At 38.5% G+C, this 15274-nt stretch overlaps 1 protein-coding gene across 2 annotated transcripts; it reads right to left on the bottom strand.

Annotated features, from left to right (window-relative positions):
• Positions 1-221: 221 nt before the first annotated feature.
• Positions 222-12453, bottom strand: LOC106959862 (guanine nucleotide-binding protein subunit beta-4). 2 transcript variants are annotated; one of them, XM_015052686.1, is made up of 11 exons: positions 12204-12453; positions 7134-7309; positions 6977-7015; positions 4894-5000; positions 4405-4419; positions 3052-3115; positions 2558-2720; positions 2318-2384; positions 1898-2099; positions 1534-1750; positions 222-657 (listed from the first exon to the last, which is right to left on the bottom strand). In XM_015052686.1, exons 2-11 carry the CDS (start codon positions 7188-7190, stop codon positions 551-553), a joined length of 1038 nt encoding a protein of 345 aa, XP_014908172.1. In that variant the 5' UTR covers positions 7191-7309; positions 12204-12453; the 3' UTR covers positions 222-550. The 2 variants fall into 2 exon arrangements, with proteins under 2 accessions (XP_014908172.1, XP_014908173.1); XM_015052687.1 differs by lacking the exon at positions 4405-4419 and having other exon boundaries at positions 12204-12452.
• Positions 12454-15274: the final 2821 nt, after the last annotated feature.

Here is a 15274-nt window from a genome sequence, read left to right on the forward strand (position 1 = left end):
CTTTAATTAAAGTTCGCTAATAATATTTCTGGCATTCTGCGGTTATGTCTATCGTAAAACAAAAGAGGAAAAGCAACAAAAATACCTCGATAGGCAAATGAACTACAAAAATATATACATACACACATTATATATGCATATATGATGCATATATACACACATAATGCTATACATATATACTGCCTTTATATATACATTTACATATTACACACTGATACTAATTTTGTTTTGTACTCGTGGCCACAAATGCACTTTAATGCCCTTAAAAAGAAAAAGAGGAAATCAAAATTATCTTTCAGTTATTTCCATTAGAAATAATTTCATGGTTTCAATTTGACGACTTTTTATAAAGAGGTTTTTGTGGCTTTGTGACAGCTCTGCTGAGGGAAAAAAAAAAAAAAACTGAAAAAGGTTGAGAAAGTCTTCAGCTTGGAGGAGTGAGAAGGGCTTCAGAAATGCACTCCCTCAAGTCCAGCCCAGCGGGTGAGTCGGGGGGCTGCAGACCCAAGGTGACGGGCAGTGATCGAGTACATCAGGCGAGACGCTGAGTTTAGTTCCAGATCCGGAGGAAACTGTCCCAGGATCCGGTGGCCACGGCCATGCCGTCAGAGGTCACTCCTAAGCAGCTCACACGATTGTCGTGGCCGGCGAGGACGCCTGCAGGAGAAGGAAGACGAAGCAGAGCCGCAGGCCGGTCACACAATCTGTACGTACAGAGGCTCGCAAGGGTTTTCATGCGTCCTAAACTCTGTCTGTTTTCATCACACAGAAGTTGGAAACAAAGCGTATTACTGGGATTTTATGTGACTGATCAACACAAAGTAAAGCGAACTGAAGTGGAAGGAAAAAGCTTCTTTTACAGATTTCCCTAAATAAAGTCCATTTCAACGAGTTGAGTACATATTATGTGGCTCTACACAGCTAATGCAGTCAAACATATTAATCAAACAAAGTATAGCAACAGCAATAAGTTTACAGAAATAACAGAAAAATTGTAACGTACCAGAAAAAATAGAGGCTGCTTATAGATATTATGGACTCCAGTTTCTGGAAGTTTCTCCAAGATATGTCCGTCTTTAACTTAAGTTTTTGGATGTGTTTCCTTGCGGTGAACTGAACTTTTTTGCAATATACTGCTTTTACCTTTGTTCCACATTAAAAATACTTTTTCAGTCAGTGATCCATAAACAGAATACAGTGCATGTCAATTCAAAGCGCAGACAGCTGACCAATAAAGTCTTTGGAATCCAGTTTGGAATTCAAAATAAATAAAAAAAAAAAATCACATAACAGACTTTAAATCATTTTCTCTTTCTCACAGATTTGATTTTAAGTTACTGCCAACTTATAGAGCTCTTTTTTTTTTTTTCAAACTGAATTCTTGCTTCGTATTTCGCCAGATACATAGGGTGAAATAAGAGCAGAAACAAAAACTTTTACCTGGTTACCTAAAAAGAAGCGCATTTACAATTAAAGACAGATTTTGCTCGACATTACGTGGTGGGAGCTGAAGCCTGGTCATTTGTCTCATACCTGCTCGGTCCCCTTTCAGAGTGTCCCACACGTTGCAGTTGAAGTCGTCGTAGCCGGCTAACAGCAGACGGCCGCTCTTGGAGAAGGCCACAGAGGTGATGCCGCAGATGATGTTGTCGTGGCTGTAGGTCATCAGCTCCTGGTCGGCACGTAGGTCAAACAGCCTGCAGGTGGCGTCGTCCGAGCCTGTGCCGAACGCATTACCGTTGGGGAAAAACTGCAGAAAGAAAAAGTAGAAACAACTGCTAAACCTTTTACTGTTCAGACAGTGAACAGTTAAAGGTTTGGGGTTCTTTTGTCCAACAGAAAGTGCAATCCTCCAAACTTGAGTTTGTTCGTCTGTGGCAAAAGTTACAGAACTCACGCAGACGGCGTTGATGTCAGACACGTGGCCGGTGAAAGACTGCCTGCACATCCCGTCACGGATGTCCCACAGCTTGGAGGTGGCGTCACAGGCGCCGGACACAAAAGTCCGGAAGTCAGGGCTAAGAGACAGGCTCATCACGTCGCCTGTGTGGCCGGTGAAGGAGGTGGCCTGCTGGCCCGTCTCTATGTCCCATAATGCACTTTAAAACAGAAAAAAAAAAAAGAGTAAAAAAAAAAGTTCTATTAGTGACCCAAACAGTGTTTTTTGTTTTACTCTGAAAGAGACAAACCCAATGAAACCAAAATATACCAGCACTAAATACATGTACAGAGTACAGTGGTTTAAAAATGTAAATCGTGAAGTATCCTCTGTCAGCACTCAATGGGCTGCAGTGTTTTGAGTGTGGGGTCTGCTCACCAGGTGGTGTCTCCGGAGCTCGTTAATATCTGGGTGTCGTCCAAGAAGCGACAACAAGACAAATAACCTGAACATAAGCAGAGAACCTATATTAGAACAGAACTCATTTTTCCTAATATTCTGCCCTGAAAACTCAATGTAAAATAAGTTTTACTGCCATTGTAACCAGGGGAGACAATACAAAGTGTGGCCACGTGGAAAAAAATAAAATAAAATAAAAAATAAAAAAATCCCCCATACCTGTGTGTCCAGGTAGCTCTCGGGTGACCCGCACGTTGCCCTCACGGGTCTTCAGACTGTATATAGAGCAGATGTTGTCCAGGCCTCCGCAGGCCACATAGTTCCCAGAGGGGGCGTAGGCGCACGTCATCACCCATGAAGAACGCAGTGGGATAGCATGCATCTAAATTCAAACAAGAGTGAGCGACAGAAAACTGCACATTTCATACAAAACTTAGGGTCCAAAGAAAGGCTTGTGTCTGTTATACAAACTGCTTCGCACTCATTGCAACACCACCACCACAACCTAGACCACTAAACCTGCTTTCTAAATGATGTAGCAGCTTCATCGACGGTAAATGAAAATCAGGTTTTGTTGCACTTGCATAATTTCACTACATTGCTTCTAATTAACTTACTATGACTAAACACACTTATTGCAACAAATCATCACAAGACACTTCAGATTTTAGTGTAAATAATTTCAACTGTCAGCCATTATTAATCCTACACACCTTGTTTGTTGTGTAGCTGTCCCAGATGATCAGCTTTCCATCTTGCGAGGCACTGACCAGTAACCTGGAGGCAGGTGAAGCACATGAGCATGACACGCCACTCATATCCACATTATCAAGCACAATCTAAGCTACATGCACCTTGTTTATTATAAGCAATGAGTGGCAGCCACCTTAAACACTGCTGTGCTGGATCGTCAGCCTGGAGGTTAAAAAGCATTTAGCGTCACCAATCTCTTACTCCTCTGAATGTCCCAATCCAAGTAATATTCAAACCTTCACTAATGCAAAAGCCAAAACTGTGGTTTACTTAAGCTGGGAGGAAAATTTGAGTAGTGAGGTGGGGGCGGGGGGGGCTCTAGATGGCACAGATGCAGGAACAGCTGGAACCCCTCCCTCTCATCCTGATGGGGTGTTTCCACCTCTCCAGGTAAAGGAAGTGGTTTGATGGTGCTGCAGTACAATCAAGAGGAGAGCTGTAGTCCTCAAATGTCAGTGGCTGTATACAAAACAAATACTGGTCTCTGGGGGGAAGTGGGGGGGGTCACGTAGAAGGTGCTCGGCACGCCTATGCACGCTCACACCTTCAACCGAACACACGTCTTAAGGAGCAGCCACAGACATCAGGCCTTTACACAAGTCCAAGTGTGCCATTAAACACCACTGCATCTTTCAAAAGCATAAAAATATCATGTTGAATTACGTTAATGATACTTGGTGGATTCATTAAGAAACAGCTGTAAAGATTTGCTTCATGTCAAACACCTACAACAAATGGATCAAAATCACTAGTTGTGCATGTCTTGCCGATTGACATTATTGTAATTTTTTTTTTCATGAGGCAAAGGCCTTTTTTTTTTTACCTTCCTTTTTTAGTTGGAAAAATATATATACTTGTGTAATTTTGATCCAGATCAAATTAGTATATGCAGCTTGCGGAAACAAAAAAATACTTTCTATGCCTCAAGATTAGTGCACTGCATGCATACTTAATGTGAACTAAAATCCTAACTTGTTAATTCTTGGTGCCTCTCAGTGTGCATATTTGCAGCAAATTGTTAAAAAAAAAAAAGGAGTTTATAAGATCTAGTTTAATGAACATTTGTAGACAACAGAATCTTGCAATGTTAGATTTGCAAGAAAACAGCAGTAAAAACTGAGATCTTAGAAACTGCATCTGTAATAAGGTAAGCGTTTTATGCCAAATGTCGCTACTGTGCTCATAGCGAAGAGGTAAAACAGTGCTGGTGTCTTGTTAAAGTGATAGTAAAAGGGGATTATGGGAATATTAGTCATATTAGTAGAGAGGGGAGTGGGAGAACGGGTGGAAGTGATAGTTGTACAGCCCCAGACCTGGGACTGTCGTCACTGCCACATTGCATTGCATTGATAGAGAAAGAAAGAGTGACACAAACACACAATAGAACAAAAGGAAAATATTTTATTACCAATTTTAAAAAAAGCATGTAAAGACAGTTTATTTTTAAAGTTATGCTGCACTACAAAGTACTTGAACCAGAACTTTTCATTGGTACTTCTACAGCAGCTGAAGTATTCAATGCTGCAGGATCATAAACATAGATTGAAGATGAACTAATATTTTTTGTTCTTTTTCTTACTTTGGCTGGACTTTGGAACTGACTGTAGACAGATTGCACTGGAGCCGATTGAACAAATTAAGGCAGCAAATGGCGGACGTAAATACTGCAAAGGCAAAAATCTAAACACAGCCAAATCACAGCTTTTAAATCAAATGTTCTAAATACACAACTCTTGCAAAAACTAAACAAACAGAGAACCCGATTAACATAAATTTCTACAAATGAAAAAGAGAATCCTCACCTGGATTCACTCCCCCAGTGCATTGCATAGATTTTGGCCAGGTGTCCCCTGAGAGTACGTCGCGTCCGCATCTGTATCCGGCCCACCGAGTCCAGACCAGCTGTGATCTGCATAAACACAGGAAGACGGGTCACTGGTTACACTGGAGGGAAAGACCGATGCCAGAACTGGACTCAAGCTGAGGTAGCAAAAACAGGATGATACTTAAAAAAAAAAAAAAAAAAAGCAAGAAAACATTTATATCAGGATTTCCTGGACTTTTATTTATGTACAGCGAAGTCTAAATGGTAAAACCACAGACTTCAAATATTCAATTAGAATGAATAAAATACATGCAAATTAATGCATTGCTGTGAAGTTAGTATCTGAACACCAGATACTTAACTGACTTAATTGGATTTCGATATGGACTTTGACTGGGCCAGTCCAACATTCAGCCTGAAGCTGAATGTTGTTCCCTTAAGGAGGTTTTCTTCAACGAATTGCCATAAAAACTAGTAAAGTAAAACAGCTTCATTTGCAGGCAACTCGTAGTACTTGTTTGACCCTTAAACATGGTCTACTCCCTGATCCAGGGTTTAAAAGTAAAAATATCCAGTTTTGATCTTTTTATGCATTTGATCAGAATTAAATCATAACATATTGCTGAATACTTATTAAAACGATCTTTAAAGAGCGCAAAATGTGTTTAACAGCAAGACAAACCAGCAAATAAAAAATAAAAAAGCTGCTAGATACACGTCAAATAAAAATGACCTCAATGTGGTTCCAATTGTTCCGACCATGATTATTTATAACATACCCAAATGTGGAGGACATACCAGAGGGGCATGTGCATGATGTTTTGTGTCAAAAATGAAAATAAAGCTCAGCAGCCTACAATGAAGAGAGTTACCATGTTAAAAAACTGGTATGATCTTTCACTACTTAGAGATTTTGATCTTGGGGGAGACGATCAGTGTCGCACTCTAGAAGTGAAAGTGGATGTCAAAGAAACGCGGCTGGAGAAGTCTTCGGTGTTTTGTACAAATACACAGTTATGCCCAGAGTAAAACCACATCCAGGTAAAATAAAGAGCTCCAGACCAAAGTGGTTCCTTAATTATGAAAAACAGAATTTCAACTGTGATATTTCTCTGATCACCAATGACGAATCATCCATTTCAGCAAAGCAATCTTTCATAAGTATTGCATTACTTTAAGCCGTTACGCCTGCAAACTGTAACAATACATTGGACACAGAGTCTACTCAGCATTATTTGAAAACAAAGGCTCAAGAGGCAATTCTTTCACAGAGTTTGTTCACAAAATGTAGTTTAGTATACAAATCAGACATATTATGCATGTTTTAGGTCTGACTGAATAAAATGAGCCATAATTTCCTATGTTGAGCATCCTGGCTACAATTTGCACACATGTGTATCACTTTTAAATTGTGCTTAAAAATTCTTATTTTTTTTATTTATTTATTTTTTTTACATCTATACCAAAACATTTCCATTATCATCATTTCTGTGTCGTTCCACTGTCTTTTTGACTGTGTGTTTTTAGGCTTTTTTCCTTGCAGTTTTCCAGTGCCACCCTGTGCACCGTCACTCATTTGACTCCAACATTGGTCAGCTCTAATATACATTTTCACATTAATTGTAATACATTTAATATTTTAGCAATCCACAGTAGATTAAGTGGCAAATATTTTGTCAGTACGGATGCACTGATACCACATTTTTCCAGATTGAGTAGTAGTCTCCAGTTTTTACAGAGTTCCACGAAGAGTAATGCTTAATGCTCACTTTTAGTGTATTTAAATGGAATCAGACTTTTACTGCAGTTAGAAAATTGTAGCATTTACAGCGTTGCCACACCTGTCACCAGAACAAAGCTCTTAGAATTAGCTCATCTTCATTTGTAGGGAAGGAAATCTATTTTTCTATGCATTGTTGCAGACCCTGTCCTATACGCAGCTTGCTTCAGTAAGAAACATTGGTTGACCAAATTACACATCGTCTCAAAAAACAGCCCTAAAATGAAAAACAACAAAAAATAAATAAACAAAGTGGTTTTTGTGTAAGTAGGTCCCTCACCTGTGACAGAGTGGAATCACTGCAGGCTTTCCTGGCATCCTACAAGGAGAAATCAAGAATGAAGGAAATTCAAGAGTTTCATGAGTAATGGTTTCAGCTGAAGCTGTGCAAGTCATTTCCAAAAGTTTTTTAATTTTTTTTTTTTAAGTTGTTTTACCCGGATTTGGTTACGTAGTTGCTCGGCTTCCTGCCGCAACTGTTCGAGCTCACTCATTGTCCCTGTGAGATGCGTTCAGGACACACTCCTCTGTGAATACTGGCTGGGTTGAGAAAATACACGAGCCTGCTCGCGCACACACACTCACACACACGAAACACTTGACCAGCTGACACCTGCAACACAGAGACAGAAATAATGCAAGTTCAACAGGTATACGGAAAAAGAATAGCAGCACTTCCATAAGACAAACAGAGGTTTCCTGTTTTGGTTGGGGAGAGCTGCGAGGGCACAATGCTGCCATCCAGGCCCACCAGGGGGATTTCAGGGGCTGGGTGGCAGCTTGGAGGGTGGTCTGTCTCTTCAAACACCCTCACTCTGGTTCAAAAGGCCATCTGAACTGGGCCCTGACCTTTCCTCGCTCAATCGGCCTTTTGTGTCGTCGCATCGCGCTGCTGGCACGGCCCACCGCTGTGCCTGCGAGCTCCGAACGAGTGTCTGCGCATCGTGTGGGCCGATCTGGACGGCTTATTAGACAATATGTACAACAGAAACAATTTGAGAGCGAGAGTACATTATGTGAGCACATCTAAGTGTGTCACAGATTAAGCATTCATTTGCAAACGCTTGCTTGTGTATTTATGCACGTGCAAGTTGCCACTTCCTTTACCTTGGGGAGTCTGAATGTGGGTCACAAAGCACTCAGAGATTCCTCTGACATGTTTGCACTTCCCCAACCCCGTGGGCTGCTGATTTTCCACCCCGTTCTACTGCAGTCCGCAAATCCAACGTACTGGGATTAAATTTTTAGATCCATATTCAATAATTTAACTACTAGGGCCGACACAGGCCTGCATATGTCCACACTGAAACACTCGCTCATTATAGAATGGCATAATTGTGAATACTTTCATAATTCTTCAAAAATTAGTCCAGATAAGCCATTTTTAAAATGTCTAAAATCCACCGATTTAGCCTGTTGCGCCTCTCAGCTGACAAGATGGATTCAATGGACTGCTCATTGTGAGCTCATTTATTTAAGCCTGTGCTGAGGCATTGCAATGCATTCAGCTGCCCATGACAACGTCACTCTGACGCATCCGAGGAGGAGCTCAGCATCAGCCTGAATCAGAGGCATCTCTGCTCTAAAACAGCCATCCATCTGTTATGCTATATGCCTCCATAGGCCGAGGCGTCACACAGGGCTGCTTGTGCTCATAATGGGTTTAGAAAGCGCTTTTGTTAAACAATACTGCAATGAGTAACATAACAGTAAAGGTTAAAATGAGATGGTGCTGGTTGTGGTGGTGGAGGGGGACTTTAGGCAACACATGCTCTGATTTCTAAAACTACATGAAAGGACTTGTTCACATCATGAAGAAACTACTGCTCAATCAGAAACCAAAACGGGAAGGAGGCTGTTATTTTGAGAAGAGCCGTCAGATGAATTATCCTAGAAAGTTTTAAGTTGTAGTTTCCTTAACAATAATAGCTCTACATAATAAAAAGGGGGAAGAACACGAGAAAGGCAAAGGCACAAACAAATCTTGTACTATTGTACTGTCAAAAAAAGTTTGGCGGCTATATTTCTTGATTCAGGATGTTGTCGTTCCTGTTTTTATTCCACTTTATTTCCAGGAGTTCACTCAGAAGTGGTGTAACAAAGCTGATCACAGAGAATTAAACAAAGATTAGATAAGTAAAGTTAAGGATATAGGTTTACCCCAGAAAACTTGCTAAGCCCTGTGCTTGAGGTACCAAGGCAGTCATTCATCCAGCCGGCCGCCATGTTTTTCAGTTAAAATCGTTTTAAAGTTGACAGGAAATTTGAAAATATCACGTATGCATTATTGGAAGACTGGAAGACTAATGCCTAAATACCAAGTATAAAATCTTAAAAAGAGGAAATCATTAAAAACAAAAAACTAAAATAACTAAGTGATGCTTAGCCTGGTGGGGGCACAAATAAAGCCCAATGGCCCGCCAGGCTTATAATACAGTGAGGGAAACCCTGAGGTGGGTATTCTCGATTCTTTTATAAAAGAACGAACATCTTTAAAGAAACCTAAGCCCTAAGCTGCCTTGATTGTAGACATTTATGCAAAAATGTATAATAACCCCAATATGGAATATGCTACTAAAATAAATGAAAATTATGTATTCCTTTACTTCCCTCTCTGTTTTTTCCCGTACATCTAGCAAACCCATTTTAACATGGAATTTCGCTCTTTTTTTTAACATGTCCTACATGTTTTTAGTTAATTTAAGTATCATTTTCTTTTTTCACCCTTTTGTCTCTGATTACATATACTTCCGTCTCTTTTTTACATTCCGTCTATTTTCTCAGTTTTATTCCTGTATGCATTACAACTTAATTAGGGAGTACCCATTTTTCAGATTTGAGTTACTTCCTGCATCTGTCGCTCTAATGCTTAAGGATATGCAAAGAGTAGTCAAGGGACGATGATGATACAGGAAAACAAAGAAAAACAAGGACGGAGGAAGTAAAAATAATGCATATTTTGTCTGTACAGATGGAAACAAGTGTAAATCACATTTGCAATAATAGTTTGGTAGTTCATTTCCATTTGGTCTTGATGAACAAATTTTCCCATACGCAACTTACCAAAAGTTCTGGTTAAAGAAACAGAGGCTAAGTGAGCAAAAAACAAAACTGAATTTGCTCAGCCACTTTTCCCTTTCAAATTCAGCTTATTCATATTTTGTCAAGTCACAACAAATGTCATCCTAAGGCATTTTACCATAAAAAACAGGTTCAAATACGTAATTCAGATTATCCATGACTCAACCTTTTCTTATCATTTTCTTAAGATAATAAGCAGAGGCTTGTTTTTCCCCCCGACTTTTATCTTCCACCAGTATCTTACTCTACATTACATTTTAAACATCTTTTAAACATTTACTGAGAAGTAAAGCAGGTACATTTTGGTATGTCATAACACGAGTTAAAGAATCAAAGGGGTGTCTCCGCCAGGTGTGAACTTGTTCCTACTGACAAAGCATCTGGAGAATGGAGGAAGTGATATCAAGATTCCAGTAACGTGAAAATTAACCATCTTCGTTCTGGTCAACCAGTTAATGTCATTTAAATGTAAAGTGTCAATATTTACTGGAATTTCACTGACTTTTAGCATTTGTCCAAACTGTAATTATAACAACATCAGAGACTGGATTTTATGGCCAATTTGCTTACTTTATATAAACATTTCAATCCAGTTACATTAGACAAGAACATAACTTCACTCTAAATGCTTTAATATATCACTCAATGACCAAAAATACAGTATTTGATATTGTGTTTCTCCTGTTTGTTCCACTATATTTCCATCATAACAGTGATTAATTATTGAAGCACCTATGGATGATACCAGACATCAACACATATCATTAATAACTGTGATAGTGGCCAGTCAATTACTTTTACAATTATAGTTTCCCACTGCAAGAGCTTAACAATATTTAGATGCCAAACATCAATGTTTGGCTTCTAAACCACCCGAGGTCATATTAATTTAAAGAACCACAAGTCTAATTTAAAACCCTAATTTATTCTTAATTGTAAAAAAAAAAAGAGAGACTAATACCACTGAAGTTATATCAAAGGTTTTAATATCACAAAAGCTAATTTTTTTCAGACCTTGGTTTAAACAAAGTCTGTATAATTTAATGGAACCTAAACTGCCTTGTAAAAATTTATACAAAAATATAAGTTTAATCTATATTAGACTTGAATCTAATAAAAATTAGACACAACTGAAGAGTCTAATTTTATTAGATGCAAGGGAAGCCAAGGCAAGATGCTGAACACTGCCTGTCAGTTGGCTTAAAAAAAAAAAAATCCTACAATTTTCCCCCGGTTTGTAGAAAAATCAAAATCAAAACATTTGCCAGTTATGGAGCTATGTAAGCATCAACAATAGCTTATACATGGATGGACGCTTCTGACATCAATAAAAATCACATAAAAGGTTAAGACATATACTTGAGTAGCATCAACAGGGTTAATTTTGTAATTAATTCATTTTGTTTACCACCTGAAATCAATAAAAACGCAGAACATTTAACCACGTTTTGTGTGTGAAAACTAATCAGAGCATTTGATAAACACTCCAGAAAGCAAACTTAACTAATCTAAAATTATTGAAAACTTTGGTTATTTCTTTTTGTTTCATTTCTACTCATGATTTAATCTTTTTTTTTTAACTACTTTTTCCCCACCGCTTATCTTTTTTTTTTAATGTTCCTTACATAAATCGTTTGCAGTTAAACAGAACCTGTTGTCAAACAGGAGATTTGAAATTTGACATATTCGGCTTTTTTTCGATACTAGACCCACCAAAACTAGTTACCACTTGTTGATGACATGATGAAACCAGGAGATTGATGACATGATTCACTGTGTTACTTCACATTTTCAGACAAACACCGACTCCCAACCACAGACAAAAACGTAGTTAAATCATGTTAAGAGATTGTGCGACAAATAAAGTGTGTTGTTTTTACAGGCTGATGTAGTGGAGATGCGTCTGTGGAGCAGGAGGCAGGGCCCCTGTCACACCACCAGTTGATACTGATAGGAAGGCGGACTGTATATTAATTACTAAGAAACAGGGGAAAAGCTACGTAGGACTGTGCAGCAAGAAAACAAAGTAGTGTGGGAAAAACTGGAAACAAAACCGTAAATTACAAGTAAAAATAAATAAACAAATAAAAAACTAGCGACAGTTTTCTTGCTCGTAGTTTCCGCCCTACAGGCGAAAAGGCCGCGTTTGGATAGCTGAGGATTTTGTAGGCAATGGAAAGCTTCAAGGAGGGGAAAACACAGAATTGAGCCATTAAAAAGACTGGGAGCAGTTATTTCAACTGCCACAACCGCTGCCGTCAGGGACATTTCATGGTTCTGGACAATTCTGGACTCCGCCGAGGCTGCAAAAACAAAAATAAACCCGCTCCGAGCAAAAACAGGAAATAGCCTTAAAACACACACACACACACACACGCATACACACAGACAACCAAAATACCAAAGACGAGACTGCACGTCCTCACCTGAAAAAGAGGCGTTCTGGCTCAGTCCCGTTCCTTCGGTCCGAGTCGCACCGATATGTTTTCACACGACAACCATGGCCTCAGCTGGGGGTGGGGGAGACCATGGAAAGGAGCCGCGTTAATTTCCACACAATTTAATCCGCTTTAGGGGTCAGAAGGGAGCACCCACTCGGATCGGATTTGACTGAAATTTTCACCAAGCAGGCTAATCACCACACCCATGAAAGTGGGAACATGGCAACAGTCTACACTGAGGGGTGCACGCTAGCTTACATGCGTCATATTTTAATTTATTTAATCACAAAATCAGAATTAAAAATTGTTCTACCTTTAAATCTATGTATATTTACGTCAGTAATGAAGACAGGCTTTTGATTCGAATGTTTTTTCTTGTTAAGCATACGTGGAAAATGTCTGAAAGTGTTTGTGTCCCCTCCCACTAAAATGGTACAGTCTGCCAGCCCCTCTACAAAAAGGAACCGAGTGGGATACAGGAAACAAATATTAGAACTCTAAAGCTTTTTTAAAATAAAAAGTAGTAATTCAAGTAGGAGCAGTTGTAATGTTGCAACACTTATGGTTTATTTATTCATAAATACGAAAACAAATCCTTATAAATGCAGCACATTATTTTTTAAAAATATTACATTTGTGTATTTTTTTCTGTAACTGATCACATCACACACAGTAAGACCACAACTGGGTAATGAAACATAAATTTTCACTGCCGAATTTCACAAAATGAGAAGTTTTTAAACAGGGCATGAAAGAAATCACTGCAAATTCTGCTTTTTATGCTGACTTGAGTCAGTGACATCACACAAGGCAGAAGAATAGAGTGGCTCCAGGTCAATTCTGCAGTTTAACAAATGATACTACTATTTTACCTTCACCCTTTCTACTCCACTTTCATGGCTGTAAACAAATAATTTTGTAGCCAGAGTTAAACTGCTGTTCATATGTTTATTTTTCTTGGTAGTTAAGTATTTTCATTAAATATCGAGACAGTCACAAAAGACTCAAATCTCACAAATAACTTGAGTAATTTTGTCATAAGTTAGTATTATGGCTTTTTTGCAATAGGTTGCGTCTAATCCCTATTTAAGTTGACTCTAGAATTTGAATCTAAGTGACCTCCTGCTGCTAAATACTAATTGGGTAAACACATTTTCAGTACCCCATAAGAAACAGGAAATTACTTTAAATCATTTCTGGTCTAGACAGGTACAAAATATTTGAGCTGCAAGAAATTAATCTGTAAGTGATATAACAAATTGAACCATCCAATGAGGAGGGTAATAAATAACCATATGTTTTCTGTGCATATTTGAAACTACAGAAATGTATAAATGGTGTTTTCTTCTTGTATCATGTCAAATTGTTATACATTTTACCAGTAGAGTGGTTCTGCTTGTTTGACCTCAGACTATAACTTCTCTTTTTAATTGCCAAGTGATGGATTTTTTTTCCCCCTCACTTTGTCCCACAGGTGTTAACTGGAACGATGTAATGGATAGGCTCTGACTTCAAAACCATGTTGACCATTTCGTTTTTATGCCAACTTGGCTCAAAATGATTGGTGAGTAGAAGGGAAGACTTTTGAAGGAAGAATTTGATTAAAAACATGATACTAAATGCTTGTGGACAAACAAAAATGAAGGTTCTCAAAACAATTCTGATCAATGGCCTTACACTTTGTGTGATGTTATCAAAAGCATGTGAACATTTAGCCTTAATCTGGGAAAAAGAAGAGCAAAACAAATAGAAAATGTGATTGATTTAACAGGAAGTGTCTTAAAATTTAGATACTTTACCTATTGGGTAATCATAGTAGCAATAGAGTGAGAACATCTTATACTGAACCTTTCATAATGGTCACCCTTAAAGACGACGACAATAATAATAATAATCAAATCAATATTAAAATTCTGCCCAATTACATGTTTTTGCACCAAATTCTTTTTGTCACCCTGGAGTTTTTATAATGTCATTGAACATTTGTCAAGACAAACACTACCAAGCAAGAAACAGTGGTGCCCCACTAGGTAACTTCCATTTTTATTACTGCAGCTAATATCTGTTATTTAAAACAATGGTTGCAGTTATAATCCTGCAGATGGAAGATCAGTCCAGGACTTTTTCCCTCTGCTGTTTGCCATCTCCACCTTCTGTCTATTGATAGACTTCTAGTTATTCCATGAATATGACACTTCCTCATTGTGTCTGCTCAGGTCACGAAACATTTAAATCTTTGCATTTTCTCATGTTCTGCCACCGTATTATCCAAACACGGTGGCAGAACCGTGTTTGGATATCATCCAAGCCACTGCCTTGGATGATATTTTATGGATAATATTTTTTCGGGTTTGATATATGTGTCACCCTCTTTAAATACAGTCTTCAGCAGAAGAAGCTTTTAGATTTATATTTTGTGTAAAATTTAAACAATAGTTTAGCAAGACATCTGAAATGCAAAAATAAAGAATTAAATGAGATGTAGCTTAAACTCATATAAGCCAGACCTCATATGTAGCTTAGACAAAGATTTAAACATAAAACTGTCACCAACCTTCTGACTCATTTCTCTTGTATAAAATAAGCCTTAGACTTGCATAAAATGCAACCTAAAGATTTTACCTAATCTGCAATGTACAAGAAAAACTTTAAAAGTCTATCCACGTGTAGATATTCTGGTGGTTACAAAAGAATAAAAACCAATACCTAATGTCATTAATAAGTTAGGATAACATCGAAAACATGCAAATGTCTAATTTTGCATGGTGCCAGGAGACAGCTGTGCCGCTGCGTGCTTAGCCTGCAGCAGGCTCATTCAAAAGGATCTCTCTCTATCTCTCTCTCTCCATTAGGACGGGATGAATTTTTTATAGGGCCTATGAAAGGGAGCAGTGGGATAGGCTTTTCCAAATCTCTGCACGAGCCATAATCAATTGAGGGAGGATGAAAGTTTCACCAGGCCTTGGTTTCCTTTGGGAGATGCATGGGGTCAGATTAAGTCTATTTGAATTCACTTACACAGCGGTGGTTTAGGTGTGTCCCACCAATTTACCCCT

The sequence above is a fragment of the Poecilia latipinna genome, unplaced genomic scaffold (assembly GCF_001443285.1).
Source record: "Poecilia latipinna isolate Pla-1442-1.1 unplaced genomic scaffold, P_latipinna-1.0 Scaffold1126, whole genome shotgun sequence".
Lineage (NCBI taxonomy): Eukaryota > Metazoa > Chordata > Actinopteri > Cyprinodontiformes > Poeciliidae > Poecilia > Poecilia latipinna.

What these genes read in the sequence shown, in the direction of transcription:
- LOC106959862 (XM_015052686.1), bottom strand. Translation starts at nt 7,190, where the DNA reads ATGAGTGAGCTCGAACAGTTGCGGCAGGAAGCCGAGCAACTACGTAAC. An exon ending in ACAGCTACACAACAAACAAG is followed by an intron (nt 2,721 to 3,051) that starts GTGTGTAGGATT and finishes GTTTGAATTTAG; the next exon opens with ATGCATGCTATCCCACTGCG. An exon ending in TCTGAAAGGGGACCGAGCAG is followed by an intron (nt 658 to 1,533) that starts GTATGAGACAAA and finishes CTTCTCCTGCAG; the next exon opens with GCGTCCTCGCCGGCCACGAC.